The 17,189-nt window shown below is 46.2% G+C and overlaps 1 protein-coding gene across 6 annotated transcripts in view; it reads left to right on the top strand.

The window, feature by feature from the left end:
• Nucleotides 1-17,189, top strand: part of beta-Spec (spectrin beta chain) — a 48,805-nt gene that overhangs the window by 7,380 nt on the left and 24,236 nt on the right. For all 6 annotated transcript variants that reach the window (XM_075867468.1, XM_075867467.1, XM_075867465.1 and 3 more), the window contains exons 7-15: nt 3,832-4,333; nt 5,798-6,652; nt 7,511-7,639; nt 8,592-8,642; nt 9,762-9,902; nt 11,822-12,196; nt 12,697-12,869; nt 13,473-14,702; nt 16,371-16,833. In XM_075867468.1, the coding sequence (XP_075723583.1) occupies nt 3,832-4,333; nt 5,798-6,652; nt 7,511-7,639; nt 8,592-8,642; nt 9,762-9,902; nt 11,822-12,196; nt 12,697-12,869; nt 13,473-14,702; nt 16,371-16,833 (3,919 nt within the window). The remainder of the gene's footprint in view (nt 1-3,831; nt 4,334-5,797; nt 6,653-7,510; nt 7,640-8,591; nt 8,643-9,761; nt 9,903-11,821; nt 12,197-12,696; nt 12,870-13,472; nt 14,703-16,370; nt 16,834-17,189) is intronic.

The raw sequence follows: 17,189 nt of genomic DNA, 5'->3' as shown, positions 1-17,189 counted from the left end.
AGGAAGAGCTTTCTGCAGGCACTATTCTCAGTAATCACTTGCTGGGATCTTTTTTGGGAAATAGCGTTCTACTCGGCAAGGAACGCGCCTGCACTAATGCATCTGGAACTATCCAAGCCCGCTACTTTTGTACCCTTCCAAGAGTGCTTTTACTGTGAGGGTTTCAGAGGCAACACCGATTGAGTCTCGTGAAGGCTAAGCTATGTCAAAAAGTGCAATTCCCAATGAAGAAGAACTCCTCCGGTGCTATAAAGCTTATTTCAGTTTGAATACTTCTTAAAAACTCTGCCACCATTCGATTTGAGAAGTCGCGCAAGGCTATGAAGAGATCCAAAGATCCCTTGTCTTCACCAGCTGCAAATCATTCTCATTAGTGAGCTTTAGTGCTGTGTACATTGTGCTTATAACAGCATTGCACACATCTCGTTCAGAATGACATTGTGCCTGCCAGAATGTCACGTTCCGCACATATAATGTGTCCGCCGAACTTCCGTGCAAAACATGGCATTCGTAAGGACGTAACACCTTTACGAACTCTATGAACACAGCACTAAAGCTCGCTGTTTACATCAAGCTACAGAGGTGTGTGTAATTTCCCAGCTACACAATTATTAGAGCGTGCAAGTGTTGCATCGCCATCATGTTTAGAGTTCTAGGAATGAACGGTGCCAGTGTGACATCTTGCAAAGTATCAAAGCACTGTTATCAAATGGTAAAAATAGTGTTCATTTTACCGAGGAACATAATTTTAGTTCTGGCAGCTTGTCAGGGAAATGGATTAAGGTGTTGTCAAGTTAGCACCAGAAATGAGTCAACCTTAGGACACATCTTTTGAAATGAACAAATTTCCATATAAATGTAATGCACGGTTAAACTGCGAGTAATGGAACTTATAAACAACATCTCTTCTTACAATCTGGCATATATAGTAGATTTATGTTGAAGTTAAATAACTCCATGTGGCTGAATAAAGTCCTGTTGTTCGCTATTCATTCTTTTGCATTTGCATTCCAATAAAATGAATTGTTAAAATTTCCCCACAATGTGATTTAGGTTGGTGATGAACTGCATGCTATTTCTTACCGCGCCAGTATTTTAAAATGTGGAATACCGTACGTATGGTAATGTAGGTACGTTTTTAACCATTTGTTATCGAAATTCCAGCCAACTACGATCCAAAGTGAGTTTAAATGGGCCTGTACAGAAGAAAAATTAATGGAAACGAATTGAGTTGCTCACAAGTAATTAAAAATTGAAAAGGAACGAGAGGTATCGTCTACAAGCTCAGCAATTTTTGCAAAGAACAAGCAGGCTAACATAGCTCATGTGAAGCACACAAAAGAATTCATTTGAAGTCATCACTTATATGCGGGAAAAAACAGTGCTATAAGACAAGAAGGACATATGCTTTCTGCTTATTTTACATCTTGTGTATGGCTTTGAGGCATTAGACCACATAATGACTTGTATTGATTATTTCTGTGGCATGAAAAATCCTTATGTTATGAGGGATAGGCCGGTGAAGGTAGCTGTGCTATTATGAAAAATTACTGTTGAATAAGTCAGAACTAATTATGCATAATTAATTGGATGTATATGCATAACGGGAGTGTAAAGACAGAAGGAAAGACAAGTGCGAGTAGTGTTCTTTCTGTTTATGAGGATCCCTTGCCACCTATCTGACTTCTGAAATCCTACTTCACAGTTATCAGGTGTTGGCACTGAAGGTTTTGAAAATAGGTTTCTCTCGTTAAGCATGTGCACCAAGCGTTACAAATTTATTGCACCAATGCTGTGAAATGATATGCATACACTGTCAAATGCTTCTCTACGACGTGTGCACATTTTTGCCTCTGCACCTTTAATGTGATGCGAGAGCTTCACCCAATCACATCTGTGTGTAACAGCAGTTGTATTCTAGAGAGGCTTGCTTTCTCTTTCATTTGTGAGTGAACAGTGAAGGCATTGAATGGGTTGGAATTCAAATTTTGAATCTGTGCTGACTCACAGCATTCATTTGATTCAAAAGGCAGCCCACCAGGAAGGTATAGTGTGTTAGGTCATTGACCCCGTCTCTCTTGTGCCTGTGTTGTAAAAGCTGTTCGCTTTGTGATGGGCTTCTTGTAAACGCAAAAAAAGAATGTGGAAGGGGTTGTCAGGCGAGGCTTTTGTTCTGTCTTTGGAGACGGTGACAGATTGACAGTGTTGTGCTCATGAAGGGGCCTGCACTTCGTTGAACCCTGTCTAGCGTACGGTGAGTAGTGTCGTGTAAGGCACTTTTGTTTCTTGCGGTGAAGCTCGTGCTATGGGTTTGTCAAAGTTCAAACGTGGCTTACTTAAGTCTCGAAGCAAGTGCTTCTTGGCTGCTGTGCACTCTGAATTGCCGCTGTCTGTGCATAAACAGTTGGCTACTGAAGTCCACGAGACATGGGTTATAAAAGACATAATTTCTGCTTTGTTTATTGAGTTGAAGGTTGCCTAAGCAACCTCTTGAAGTACAAAGAACAAATGCGTTATTCCCTCCTTATTACAACTTTAAATGCTACTTATTGAAACATTGAATGTGGGGCAAATATCATTCACAGTTATGTTACCTTTACTGCAAAGCGCATGTCTTGTAAACATTTGTGGTCAACTAAACTTACCATGTGTGTATTCACCGTTTTCAGCAGTCTTTTAGCGAAGTTGGAGTTTATCAATCTATCGAGTTTTTAATTTGGTTCGTTTGAGTAGCTTACCTGTATAGGTGGATCCACAACACTTATGGTGTCTGCTCATTTGTAACACAAGGATACAAGCAACTGTTTATGAATTTTCTTGGAAAAATTAAGTGTCAGAGTGTGGATCAGTTCTGCAAAACTTATTTCTTAAAACAAAACTTTCTTGAAGTAATACTTTGTAAATGACAAAAATTCGTCCTGGTCTAGAGATATAACCTGGTACCAATGCCTATTCAGGCCATTTGCTCTATCTATTGGGCTAACCTGGTTGTAAAACGGTGCAATAATTCACTAATTGAAGCTTATGGACTGTGAATACTGCAGAGCAAACCGTTATGGCAAACCAAAGCAATCCCACGAGTTTTAGAAAGGGTTACGAAATTGAAAAATACAAACTAGGCACCCATTCAAAGGTGCCAATTTTCTCTTTCATACAGTGATTTTATGAATAAATGTGTTGTCAGGTTTTAATAATAAAAGCTAACTCTGTTCTGAGAAAAGTTTTGCTTTACAGCAGTTGCATGCGGTCAGATATTGGTGCTACACATGCCCTTCTTCTCACTTTACTGATGTGCTAGCCATAGTGAAAAGCCCCCTTCTGTTATATATAAAGGCTTTCTTCAAAACTGCGCTCTTGTTTTTTGTCACCCTGAGGACAGAACAGAACTGACCCCAGGGCATTGTTTCGAATTATCGCTTAAAGACATTGTTAAGTTCTGAAATATGAAATGCAAGATGTACAGGGCTCATGGATTGAAATGCAGCATCAAAACCTTTAGCATAACAACTAGTGTGTGGACTTGCTTGAGATAATCGTGTCATTCACTACAAATATGTCCACTAAGTTCAGAGTTGAAATTTTGCCGATAAGACACAGATAGTGGAATAACAGGTACGTTCATTAGTTAGTGCAAAATTGTTGTGTTTAAATTAGTGAACAGTGTAACATTAATTAACGGTTCAACAGTACAGTAAAATATACAGGTACTTCTTGAGGCACTGTCAACTGATGCATGCCCGACCTTATGACTCCTGTTACATAGTGCGCTGTATTTTTTGCAACTTTGATGATGACTGACTCGGTGCTCCTGTCCTGGTCTACCGTACGCAGGAAGGACAATGTGCTGCGCCTGTGGAACTACTTACTGGAGCTGCTTCGGGGTCGGCGGGCACGTCTCGAGGCGTGCCTGCAGCTGCAGCAAGGCTTGCAAGAGATGTTGTACATTGTGGACGCCATGGAGGAGCTCAAGGCCCGGCTGGCCGTCTCGGACTTGGGCCAGCACCTCATGGGCGTCGAGGACCTCTTGCAGAAGCACTCGCTGCTCGAGGCCGACGTCAACGTGCTCGGCGAGCGGGTGCGCGCTGCCGTCGCCCAGGCACCCGCTGACCCCTTGGTGGCCGAAAGGGTGAAGCAGCTGGAGGAGGCGTATGCCGAACTGCTGGCCCTGGCAACGGAGCGCAGGCGTCGGCTCGAGGACTCGCGCCGCCTGTGGCAGTTCTACTGGGACATGGCCGAGGAGCAGGCCTGGATCGAGGAGAAGGATCGCATCCTGTCGTCGCTTGAGCTGGGGCACGACCTCACCATGGTGCACCTGCTCATCTCCAAGAACAAGGTGAGCGAATGAGGGATGCTCATTGTTCCTCTTGTCCTGTTGGCTTGTCCTTGGGTCAATTGATCTTTGATCAATGACTTTGATTTGTGGTCTCTTAATCCTGATCTTCGATTTGTCTCTTGCTAGCCTTGTCTCTTGCTAGATTTGTCTCTTGCTATTTGGTAGCCAAGTCTTGGTCACCTCTCAGCTTGCTTGTGCAACACGTTTGACTAGGCAGTGTAATAACGCTGGTAGTCCGTTGATCCAGTGGCGGCACTGAATATTTATTGACTGGAGGATGCAACTTCGAGACATAAAATGTTTAATGTGCCATTTTTATAGCCACTGATGTGGTTGGTGGCGACGTTTGCATCCGCCACGTGAATTGTTTTTCGCTCACAAAAAATGCACCTCATGTTTGCCATTTTTAAGGAGTTGAGGAGATGGTGTTAAAAAGTTCGTTTCTCAGAAACTATGGTGTCGGCACCGTTGGTTCTGAGCGAAAAATTGATAAAGATGCAAATAAAATAATGGGTCTGAGTGAGGATCGAAGCCGGGTTGATTGCGTGGCATGCAAGAGTTCTAACACAGAGCCATGCGGCTGCTTGGAAATACAGCAAAAATAACTTCCTCTGCTTGGAAATGCAGTGACAGCAACTCTCGTGGTTTACAAACACGCATGTCTTGTATACATGCTTCACGATGTAACATGTGTTATCACAGTAATAATGTGTGGTATACAAGCACATTGCGATCAGGCGCCAGAACGTATGAATATTATGAATTCATGGCCCCCCACTACAAAAGGGACGCACGTTACAGCGCTTCTTTCTTAAAGGCCACGCAGTGGGTGCATAGCAAGCTCGAAAAGATTTTACGTGCACGATTGCCTCGGGTTTAAAGCATGCTACGCATTACACAGAATGCAGCCGTACACAAAGGCTTAACTGACACAAGCCATTTCGAACTCGGTACGCACTAGAGACAAGATATCACTGTCGCGTTAAAGTCTTGAGGTTCAAGCTTAAGGATCTCCCAATTTGTTTTTATGGCATGTCATATACATTTAGTAAACTACAAAAGCCACAAAACATCGAAATTGTAAAAAACAGAGCAGCAGAAAACAGACAGAGAGCAGAGCTGCTTTTTCTGATTTCGACGTTTTGTGGCTTTTGTAGTTTACTAAGTACCAACTTGCCCAACAAGCAACTTTCCTGCAGTATCTGTTTCTTTATTAGGAAGTTCTGATTTCTCGTGAAGCATTGGTACCTATCGCAACATCTCTTTGTCTTGAAGTTGTGTCATCCTGTTGGTAGATATTCGCTGCCATCACTGGACCAACACACATGTGTCAATGTTACTTACTTTATCTGGTTGATTGTGTCTCACGAATGTCCTCACCTAAAGAAGATATATTGTACACTGTATTCATGGTGCTGACCAAATGTACTGCTTACCCAAGCTTCACTTCTCTTGTGTCCGCAGGCAATGGAGGACGAGCTGGCAGCCCACGAGCAGCAGCTGCAGGCCGTCATACGGTCTGGCGAGTCGCTGGCCGCAGAGGGCACACCTGGTTCTGAGCGGGTAGCAGAGCGGTCTGCGGAGGTGCTGGCCGCATGGGACCGGCTGCGGCAGCTGCAGGCCCAGCGGGCCGAGCGGCTCGCCAAGGCCCTGGACTTCCACCAGTTCTTCGCCGATGCCGATGACGTCGACACCTGGATGCTTGATACGCTGATGCTTGTGTCGAGCGACGACGTGGGTCGCGACGAGGCGAACGTTCAGTCGTTGCTCAAGAAGCACAAGGAGGTGATGGAGGAGCTCAAGAGCTACGCCCAGGCCATCGACGCTCTCCACGCCCAGGCGGGGGCACTGGCGGAACGAGAATCGCCCGCTGTCCTGGAGCGGCTGGCCTCCATCGACCGCCGATACAAGGACCTCTTGGACCTGGGACGCCTGCGGAAGCAGCGTCTGCTGGACGCACTCTCGTTGCACACACTGCTTAACGAGGCTGACGGCGTGCACCAGTGGATCGAGGAAAAGAACAAGATGCTCGACAGCATGGTGCTCACCAAGGACGCTGAAGACACGGAGGTGATGCGGCACCGATTCGAGGGCTTTGAGCAGGAGATGAACAGCAGCGCGTCCCGCGTGGCTGTGGTGAACCAGCTGGCGAGGCAGCTGCTCAGCGTCGAGCACCCCAACGCGGAGGAAGTGCTGGCCAAGCAGAACTCACTCAACCAGAGCTGGGCTTCCCTGCGGGACGCGGCCGAGAAGAAGCGGGATAACATCTCGTCGGCCCACGGGGTGCAGACGTTCCATGTCGAGTGCCGCGAGACCATCGTGAGTGGTTTTAGGATGCAGCTCTGCTTTTTACGCTCAGTGATTCACTTTAAATCGAAATAGTGAACAGTGATGTCCCCTCATATAAAATAGCCACAGTGATTCAGTGACATATTCAAGGCATCATTTAGAAAAATACACCTTACTTAACTAGTGGGGTATTGCAGCATTCATTTCATTAAAATAAGTAGTACTTTGATATGGAAATATCAGGATTCTACGTCTAAGGTTGTTGCTTCTGGCTTTGGCTGAAGTTGAATGAAGTGACCACAACTAGCAAGTTCTAGCTACAGCAATATTCCAGCTTAGTTACTCGCCTATAGCAGTCTCTTGCGTAGTATGTCTTATCTTTGAGGAAATCGGAAAAAGCACCTTGTAATGTAAGACTTTCTTTTGGGGTATCAAGCGGTTACATTTCCTAATTTGCCATGTCTGTCAAGAATTCAACGAAATTTCACTGATGAGTCACACTTCATTTGTCATTATCAAGCTCTTTAGGATCTCATTGATTTTTCTAAAAATACCTCTGAAGCATTCGTTCATACTGCTTGTTTTGCGATAAAGTGTAGAACATACTGTGCTCACAAATGAAAATGTAACATGAAAACTTAAGAGTATAACAATAATAGCTATAAGCGCTTGCTCAAAATAACATAGTTATGTCGCGAGGAGTGTGGCTACTAAAGGTAATGTTGGCTGTGATGTAAGTGTTCAAACACTAATGGGACGCAAACAGCATACAGCAGAAATAAAAGCTCCCACGCTACTTAACCGTAAATTGTCGCTTTTAAATCTGTGATCTATGTACTGAACTTTGTGTGTTGCGACGTCTTCTCCAATTTTTTTTTCTTGCTGCAGACGTGGATTGAAGAGAAGACAAAGCTGCTGCGAGCCACTGAAGACCTGGGTGATGACCTGACGGGCATCATGACGCTTCAGCGACGCCTTTCCGGCATGGAGCGCGACCTAGCCGCCATCCAAGCCAAGGTGAGCCCAACGCTAAGGCCGTGGTAATGCACAAAGACTATAAACGGTGATGATGTCTTTCAATAGGCCATACAGAAATAGCAGAGCCAAGCTCAGATACTTGTGATCTGAAGAGAAGTCACAACTTTATGCAGTAAGCTATATTTTTTTAACGTATGACCTGCACAAAACATGCAGAAAATTTGGAGCTTAAGCCAGGATGCGGGCATAGTAAAATTTCAGCTCCTTCATTAGGTGCACGCTTTATCAGGTACAATCCAACAAATACATTTCTGTTAACTTAGGTCGGTCAGGGCATTGCACATCTTAGGTCGGTCAGGAAGCTTGTCATGTTCGCAGCTCTGCAAGCTACCTGCAGCATCTGTGCACAACCTGCAGCAGGGTGGGTGCAAAGAACACTCCGCTAATGTACGCATACTGCACACAAGCAGCCTGGCAGTGACAACGTGAGCAGAGTAGGCAACGTGCTGCACGCAACTAGCCAGGAGACGATAGACTCTATGTGGCGATCCGACATTTCAATGAAATTTTCTCAGTTTTCATTTTGTAGCAGATCACGGTATAGGCACGTACTTGCGGAAAGTGGAGTCCAACCTGTTATTTACTGCTTACCCTGGATCCTCTAATGATTTCAAAATGCTCCTTGGCACCTCTATCATGCGCTGTCAGGCAGCCGTGCACGAGTGCTGGAATCTTCTCTGCATTTTGGCAAAAAAAAAAAAGGAAAGGCTTTGTTGTAGTTATTTTAGGCAATATTTGCTATGGCACTGTATTTCTTTCTTTCTTGGTGCTGGTGGCAATGGTGTGCTCCAGGAGGTGGAAATTTGTACTTTGTGGTTAATGTGTGCTACTGACTAGAGTGAGTAGCATAACAAGGCACTCTATCATTTTGTCTGCCACACGCCGCGTGCTTTGCTTAGTGCCGCACTCACGAGTTACTTTCCATTTGCAGCTGGACGCTCTGGACAAGGAAGCTGACCGCATCAAGCAGGAGCACCCCGAGGTGAGAGAAGTTCGATCTTCTTGAATCCTGCTAATCGTGTGAGGAATGATTGCATCATGCGGCAGCTTTATTTCTATAGCAACTTAGTAAGTGTAGCTTGGCTTGTTGGAAATTCAGTTTTGCTTTTCTTTTCCCTTTGGGCTTTCTTCTAGATCAGTATTTATTTTATGTTGCGTAATTTCACCCTCAAGCTATCCAGAAAAGGGGAATCCTTTCTTATCTACCTGTCGTGGTGGTTTAACAGCTAGTGTTAGCCTGAAAAGTGCTACCGTGTAGGTTCGATTCCCAACCATAGTGGCTTATTAAAGGAGTTTGGAAGAAAACTCACTGTACTGGTTCAGTGTAGGTACACGCTTAAAGATGTCAGAATTAATTTGGAACGCCCCACTACGTATCGAGTGTTCAGTAAAACATTAGAAATTTGAGTTTTTCAAAGAACCATTAATCTGTGGATTTGTGTGCGCATAGTAGGAAGGTTATCTTTACACTAGGAAGAACTTTCTTTATCCCAGGGCAGACCTGAAAGTTTCTATCTTTTGGCAATTAAGTTTTAGATGATGATAACTTATTTAAAATGCATTTGAGGCGCTGATTAGACCTTGTTGTACACTCAGAGCTCAGTATAATGAAGTTGCATCTGACACAAAAATAAGTTCATTATTACCGGAAATTTGTTATAAAGGTCTATTTCTAACACTATATCTAGTGCAAGATAATTTCTCATTTTATTTGTTATAACTGATATTTCGTCACATCTAGGTTCGTTGTATCGAGGTGCGAGTGCACATTGTTTTGCTTTACATTGAAGTTATAAAAACTCAACGTAAGATGCATTTTCTAATTGGGTGCATACGGTGCTAGCATCAATGACTTTTGTGTAGTAGACAGATGTGCATTGTTTTTGAAATGATGAAAAGCCTGATTTCTGCTGAACTCATTTTGAACGTCTCCTGTCCTCTAAAGATTGTGAAATGGCTTTCTTGTATAATGTTCTGTCTGTGTGTGTGTATGTATGTGTTTGGAAGTTTCATAGCCATATAGCTGATCACATGAAAATTGAAAGAGCTTGTAAAAATTGCAAAGTCTTCGTCACTAAGTTTTATCGGGTGACCCTTGCAGGAGGCTGAGGCCATCCAGGAGCGCATTCTGCAGATCAAGGCAGTTTGGGAGCAGCTCACGCAGTTGCTCAAGGAGCGCGATGCCAAGCTGGAAGAAGCCGGCGACTTGCACAGATTCTTGCGCGACCTCGACCACTTCCAGGTACGCTCGCGACACTGGCCCAGTTCCATGTACCACACTGTCAGTGGCCGCCAAGACGAAATTGCACGTAGAGCAGCATGAAATGATGTTTGCCCTCCACCAAGTCCAGAAGGTGCGAGAGAAACCGAATGCATTAAAGAGTGGAGTGAAAAAGAATGATGGAGAGCAGTAGGGAAAGAGGTTTAAGGCCTCGGTGGAAGAGATTAAAGCTTAGTAAAACGAGGAGTGCTAAGGCAAAAGCAGAGGTGGACGAGAGAGGCGAGAACTCTGTCCAGTGAAGTAGAGAGAAGAATAGAAAGAGGTTAATAAAACAAAATAGATTTTCTTAGCAAGGTGGGATTCGAACCTACTTTCCTATGATGAGATTTTCAGTATCGTAACCACTTGGCCAACCAGGTGTGATAGTAAAACAGGTATTGATGTGGAACCCATGTTACTGCCTTGCTATGGGCGAGAAGAGTGAAATATAGGAGAAAAAAAGAAAAATGGATAGAGAAAAAGACAGTAAGAAAGAAAAAGAATAGCTCATCCTGGCTTTCTGAGGCTTGGCTGGTATGCTGAGGAACACTACCCAGCTACCCAGTTCCTTCAGGCTCTGCACCACCAGCGTGAAGCTGCACAATTTCACAGCAAAAGCTGTTATGAGATCACAACTCAGGTCACGTGTAGTTGTTTGCCGCCGCCGCCCGTAACCACATCGCGCAAAATTAGGAAAAACAAACCTAGCACCAAGGACACAGTGGGGCTCGAACCCTGATCCACTAGGTGCGATCCCAGTATTCTACCACTGAGCCACACCAGTTCTTGGAACTTGTTTTTGGCAAACTTGCCTTAGGCAGGCTTGATGTCTGGAAAGCAATTGCGTTAATATGACTTATACAGCGTTTTAAACAGCGAAATAACCAGTTTTTGCACATTGTGAATAGCATAACGGGGGGTGCTGTCTAATGCTCTGACCCTTAACGAAAGCTTGTTCTTGTTCGCCTTTTAATTGTGGCGCATACTCACCTCAGTCATAATTTTTCATCGTGGTCAACCACTGCAGGAACAATCTGCACAAAATTCCTTGCAAGTGTTTAGCGAATATCACACTTCTCAGTAGAATGACGAAAAATAGCATAGCGAATGCCGGTCTACTACCCAAAAAATTTCATTATTAATGCCCTGGTGGGTATCAAGCAAGTGCTTGTACTAGCTACCCAAAGTTACCCAATAAGTGTTTTGAAAGGCTCTGAAAAGCCGCTCTTCTAGCTCTTGCTGGGACGGTGCTGCGCCTTCCGCGCAGGCTTGGCTTTTTTTTTTGTTCGGGAATGAAGATCAGCAACTGGTGCACTGGTCTCATGTTCTGTTGTGTACAGCAGCAGAGTCGGGCTGTTAAAACATTTAATCCTTGCACGTTCTCTTAATTAAGGCATCAAGCCGAACTCTGGCAGTGCCTGTTTTAATCTGTACCAACGACATGAAATGTTCACGTTGCTCCCTGATTTAGGAAACACCGACTTAGATAATCGGCAGCATAAAATTTCTGTCATATTCTGGGCGCAAGTGGTTATATTGCTAGAGTTTGTGTTTTGGTCCGAGTGTACATGTGAGCTCGTTGGTACAGCAGAGTAACAGCTCTGCTGTACCAACGTATGGCACAAAGCAGAAGCTAGCATCAGTTCGTGCTCTATTTTTTTTTTGCTAACCTTAAAATGGTGAAATGACAGAAGCAAGATGAAAAAAGACAGACAAGGCACAATGTTTTTATGTCCTTCGTGTAGTTTTTCGCTTATGCTAAATTAAGTTAATGAGACAAAATTAGAAATCACTAAAGGGAATGCTTTATCCTGTCCCCCGGTATGTTCCGCCTTTCCTTCCTTGTTGGGGCTGATTAATGCTGACAAAACTGTGCTGTGCGACTGCACTGTTTGTTGCAGGCGTGGCTGACCCGGACGCAGACAGAGATCGCGTCGGAAGACGAGCCGACAACACTGCAAGAGGCAGAGCGGCTGTTGGAGCAGCACCGCCTCATCCGCCAGGAGGTGGACAACTACACGGACGACTACACCAAGATGATGGAGTACGGCGAACGCATCACTTCGGACGCCGCCGACGAAGATCCGCAGTTTATGTTCCTGCGCGAGCGTCTGCGGGCCCTGCGTGACGGCTGGGCCGAGCTGCGCCAGATGTGGGAGAACCGGCAGGCGCTGCTCTCGCAGTCCCTCAACCTGCAGCTGTTCCAGCGTGACGCCAAGCAGGCCGAGGTGCTGCTCAGTCGCCAGGAACACCACCTTGCCAAGGACGAACAACCCGTGAGTTGGTCCACCTGCAATAACTGTTTGATGTGGCTGAGTGGGTGCTTGTCTCTGAGCACCGTTGTGCCAAAACCTGACTGAACCACCTTTTCTAGGTGCCCGCCACACCTTTCCTTTTTTTTTTGTTTTTTCATTACAGTGGCAGTTTTAAAAATTCTAGGGACCAGTGAAGGGGATATAATAGTTGCCAGCTAAAATAACTTTAGCTTCAGGTTGAGTGACAGCCAGAATTTTTTTCAGCTGCCTCTCGCAAATGGTCGCAGAGCCTGGGACCATTGTCTTATCATGTCATAAGTCTATAGTTTTGTCTCCAAGGTGGAAGGTTGATGGTTCGATTTCCAGAGTCAGTGAGCATCCACATATTCTTCTAATAGGGAGAGGGGCACCCACACATCCCTCTTCTTGAGAAGGCACCCTCTTCTATCTTTCACTCCCTCCTTTCTCTCTACAATCCTGTATTGGCAAAAGTTTTCTAACCTCGAAACGTCATTTTGCAGGCAAGCTTGGAGCAAGTGGAGGATCTCATCAAGCGTCACGAGGCCTTCCTTACCACCATGGAAGCTAACGACGAGAAGATCAATGCGGTTCTCCAACATGCCCAGCGCCTGTGCAGTGAGGGTCACAAGGACGCTGACAAGATTCGCAAGAAAGCAGACTCCATCCTCGAAAGGTGAGCTCTCCCCGAGGTTGTTCAGGATCTAGTTCGCAGCAGCAGTTCCCAGGCATGGTATCACTCGAGAACAAGCTTCACTTTCGCAGGTTCATGCTGTTGCGTTGCAGAAAATGTCTGCAGGACAGGGTAATAAAGGTCTGATCTGCTGCCTAATGTAGCTTTGAAAGCTGTTGAAATAAATTCAGAGGCAAAGATTTGGTATTGCAGCTTGTAGAGTACTGGTTTGAAAGCTTGGAAAATGCAGTTGACTACTCCAACTTGCCTGAAGGTCACATTCTTGGTAAGGGATTTCTGCGTTTTTCTCTGTTTTGGCAGTTTTAAGTTGGTCTGGCAATCACTTTATTAGTCTACCAGATTGACACTTGCATGCAGAAGAGCACTTACTAGACAAGCGGAAAGAAGAGAAAAGATTGGCAGAACTGTTTCAGGTTCATTATTCGTTCAGAAATGCAGTCCATTCGTTAATCAACTCATTTCATTTCTCTTGATTATTTTAACATACACACTTCTATACATTTTAAAGTGCGCTCTTGGCAAATCATCTTCTGCAGTTTTTTGTTTGGTCAGATAAAAAATTCATCACTCTGACGTGTCTTGCAGGAGAGATGCCAACCGGAAGCAAGCAAGCGAGCAGATGGCACGTCTCGCCGACCAGCTTGCTCTGCACCAGTTCCTCCAGGACTGCGACCAGCTCACTGAGTGGATCCAGGAAAAGATGATTGTGGCGCAAGATGAGACGTACCGCAGCGCCAAAACGGTCCACTCCAAGTGGACGCGTCACCAGGCCTTTGAGGCCGAGGTGCAGGCCAACAAGGAGCGGCTGGAGCGTGCCCAGCAGGCCGGGCGTGCCCTCGTGGCCGAGAAGCCCGAGATGGCGCCGCTTGTCGAGCCGAAGCTCCAGGAGCTGGAGCAGCAGTTCAACAACCTGGAGGACACGACACAGGCCAAGGGCCAGCGGCTGTTCGACGACAACCGGCACGTCCTGTACGAGCAGACGTGCGACGACATCGACTCATGGATCGATGAGCTCGAGTCACAGGTGCTGGTCTCTGAGACGGGCCAGGACCTGGCCTCGGTCACTACGATCCTGCAGAAGCAGCGGGATGTCGAGAACCAGATGGCGCTAAAGGCAAGGCAGGTGGACGCCCTTCAGGGACAGGCGCACTACTTGGAGAAACTCGACCCCAACCGGGCCGAGGAGCTCATCACTCGGCGGGCTGTCGTGGAGCAGCGTTTTGAGCGCCTCCAGGCACCGCTCGAGCAGAGGCGGCGTGAGCTACTCAAGAAAAAGGAGGCATACCAGTTCCGGCGTGACGTGGAGGACGAAAAGCTGTGGGTGGCCGAGAAGATGCCACTGGTCAAGTCACCCGACCGCGGCGCATCTCTGTTCGGGGTGCAGATGCTGCGAAAGAAGGAGCAGTCCCTCCGGCACGAGGTGGACCACCACGAGCCACGGGTGGTGGCCATCTGCGAGGACGGCCGCCGCCTGGCGGCTGAAGGCCACCAAGACGGACCAGAGTTTGAGCGCCTCGCCCGGGAGCTGGAAGAGCTGTGGGCCGAGCTGCGGCGGGCCCTGGACGCTCGGCGCGAAGACCTTATGATCTCCGAGAAAGCACACCAATACTACTTCGACGCCAGTGAGGCGGAGGCCTGGATGAGCGAGCAGGAGCTGTACATGATGGTGGAGGAACGTGGAAGGGACGAGGCGTCGGCCCAGAAGCTTCGCAAAAAGCACCAGAACCTTGAGGCTGCCGTAGATGACTACGCTGAGACAGTGCGGCAACTGGGTGACACAGCACGGCGGTTAGTTCAGGAGGGTCATCCTGACAGGTGAGATGTGCCTACGCTTGTAGTGTTCTAAGACTTTCAATTCTGCTGCGCACCTCTACAGCTGAGAGAACTTATAACGTAAGCCCTCACCGTGTAGGACTGGCTCGGTTTTTTCTAACTTCTGTTTGCCCTTTCATACAGCTTCATGTATACACATTCCTCTTATTGTGCAGTTCTCCATAAATAATGACTGGTTGTAATGTGATTTCGTTATAATAACTTACATATAAGCAATCTATTATGTACAAGTGTGGTTGCAAATGGGAAACTTACCCATTGGGCTGGCTGATTTATCATACTAAAGCTGATGCTGAGCCGCAGGTCGTAGGACCGCATTCCGGCTGCAGCGGCTGCGTTTTCGATGGAGGCAAAAATGCTGTAGGCTCATGTGCTCATATTTGGGTGCATGTTAAAGAACGCTCAATGGTCTAAATTTCCGGAACCCTCCACTATGGCGTGTCTCATAATCATACGGTGGTTTTGGGACATTAAGCTCCACATATCATCGTACTGAAGCTGTTGCAAAAAACAATCAAGTCTACGGACTCGGCAAGATTAGATGCATGGCAGTGATGGCGAACTATCGACTGTTCGTTTTGCAGAAAGAAAAGTAGAAATTTAGCCTACTCACATGCAAATACGTTGCTGGTTTCCTGAGCCTACTGGTGCTGTGTATTGTTATTGGTTAGGCTGATGACATTTTTGCTTAGCGCAAAAAATAGGTGCTCTTACGACCTATGAGGGGCCATCTTGATGTTGCACACATTGACGGCATCACTTTTTTTTTTGTTTCTAGCATACGAGCAGGCCATATAGATTTCTTGTTTTTAGTATTGCTTTCTTCTCTCTCATTATGAAAAAAAAAAGAGAAGCAGTAGATAGCTTGATCTTAGTTAGGCTGATGACATTTTCGCCTAGTGCAAAAAACAGGTGCTCTTACGACCTATGAGGGGCCATTTGATGTTGCACACATTGACGGCATCACTTTTTTTTTGTTTCTAGCATACGAGCAGGCCATATAGATTTCTTGTTTTTAGTATTGCTTTCTTCTCTCTCATTATGGAAAAAAAAAAAGAAGCAGTAGATAGCTAGATCTTAGTGTGGGAATTCTATTCTCTCTGCTGTGCTGTCCAATGGGTTTAATGCAATGGCTGCATCAGAAAGAAGGACTTTAGGGAACGGTCTGCTATCCATGGTAATTGAATTACTTCCCAGGTTTGAAACATTTGGACATTTTTATTCTAAAAATTTTCAAATAAAAAACTGAGTTAAGTGTTCTAGCATATGCCTGACTGAGGCCCTAATTCCCGTACAATCTGGGCTCTAGCTAAGTAACATAACCAGAGGAGAACAGCATGAGCTCCCACGTCAACATGATCATTGTGGTGAATAGTGAAATTGTTCATATCTGTCAGTTTTTTTTTTCAACAAGGGAAGCAGAATCTGGCTCATTTTAGTGCGGCGGGTGTGTCCTATATCTTTGTTTTGTTCTCGTGTTTTTTGCGCTTCATAATCATCATTGAAGAACCCACACACAGGACAAGCTCTTGACCTGTGTGTATCTGCTTTTGTTCCCCCCCTCCCCTTTTTTTATGCTTCATAAGTGTGAACCGATTCCAGCTGGGTCAGGTAGCTGTGATCTTACATTGTTTCACCCTCCATGCACAGCGACCAGATCACCGTGCGGCAGTCACAAGTGGACAAGCTCTACGCCGGCCTCCGTGACCTGGCCCTGGAGCGGCGGCAGAAACTCGAGGAAGCTCTGCGATTGTTTGGCCTGAGCCGCGAGGTCGACGACCTCATGCAGTGGATCGCTGAGCGGGAAGTTGTGGCCAGCTCTCAGGAGCTTGGTCAGGACTATGAGCACGTCACGCTGTTGCGGGAGCGCTTCAACGCCTTCCGCGACGAAACGCGCACCGTCGGGGAGGACCGCGTCCAGAAGGCTAGCGCCCAGGCGGAGGCCCTGATGACGGGACCCGACGCAGCGCAGGCGGCCCAGTGGAAAGACGCTTTGCAGGAGGCGTGGGCCGACCTGCTCGAACTCATGGACACCCGTGCGCAGGTGTTGGCAGCTTCGTGGGACCTCCACCGGTTCTTCCACGACTGCCGGGACGTCTACCAACGAATTTTGGTCAGTGCTGTGGTATCTTCATCACCTCTTTTTAAGCGAAAGCTGTCATTTCATCAAAACGACAGCCAATTTGGTGGCATGTTTGCCCTGCCAACACCAACGATATCCATAACAGCTATCGTCTCTAAGTGAGGAAAAAATGCAGATTTGAGCAGTGAAGTCGGGCCCTGTGTGAAGCAGTCAGCTATTCTACCACGGAGCAACGCTGTTGCTTGAAATTCCTTTGCAAACAGACCCTATACAGGCATCGTGTCAGGCAGGGAATCACGTTATCAGATGTAGCATAGTGGGATAGGAGGGTAAAATAATGCCAGGCATCAAACGGTGCGAATCGCTTAATCAGTGGGTTAAAAGTT

This window comes from Rhipicephalus microplus, chromosome 6 (genome assembly GCF_043290135.1).
Source record: "Rhipicephalus microplus isolate Deutch F79 chromosome 6, USDA_Rmic, whole genome shotgun sequence".
NCBI lineage: Eukaryota > Metazoa > Arthropoda > Arachnida > Ixodida > Ixodidae > Rhipicephalus > Rhipicephalus microplus.
The sequence above is the reverse complement of the archived record's forward strand: the minus strand, read 5'-3'. Positions and strand labels throughout refer to the sequence as shown.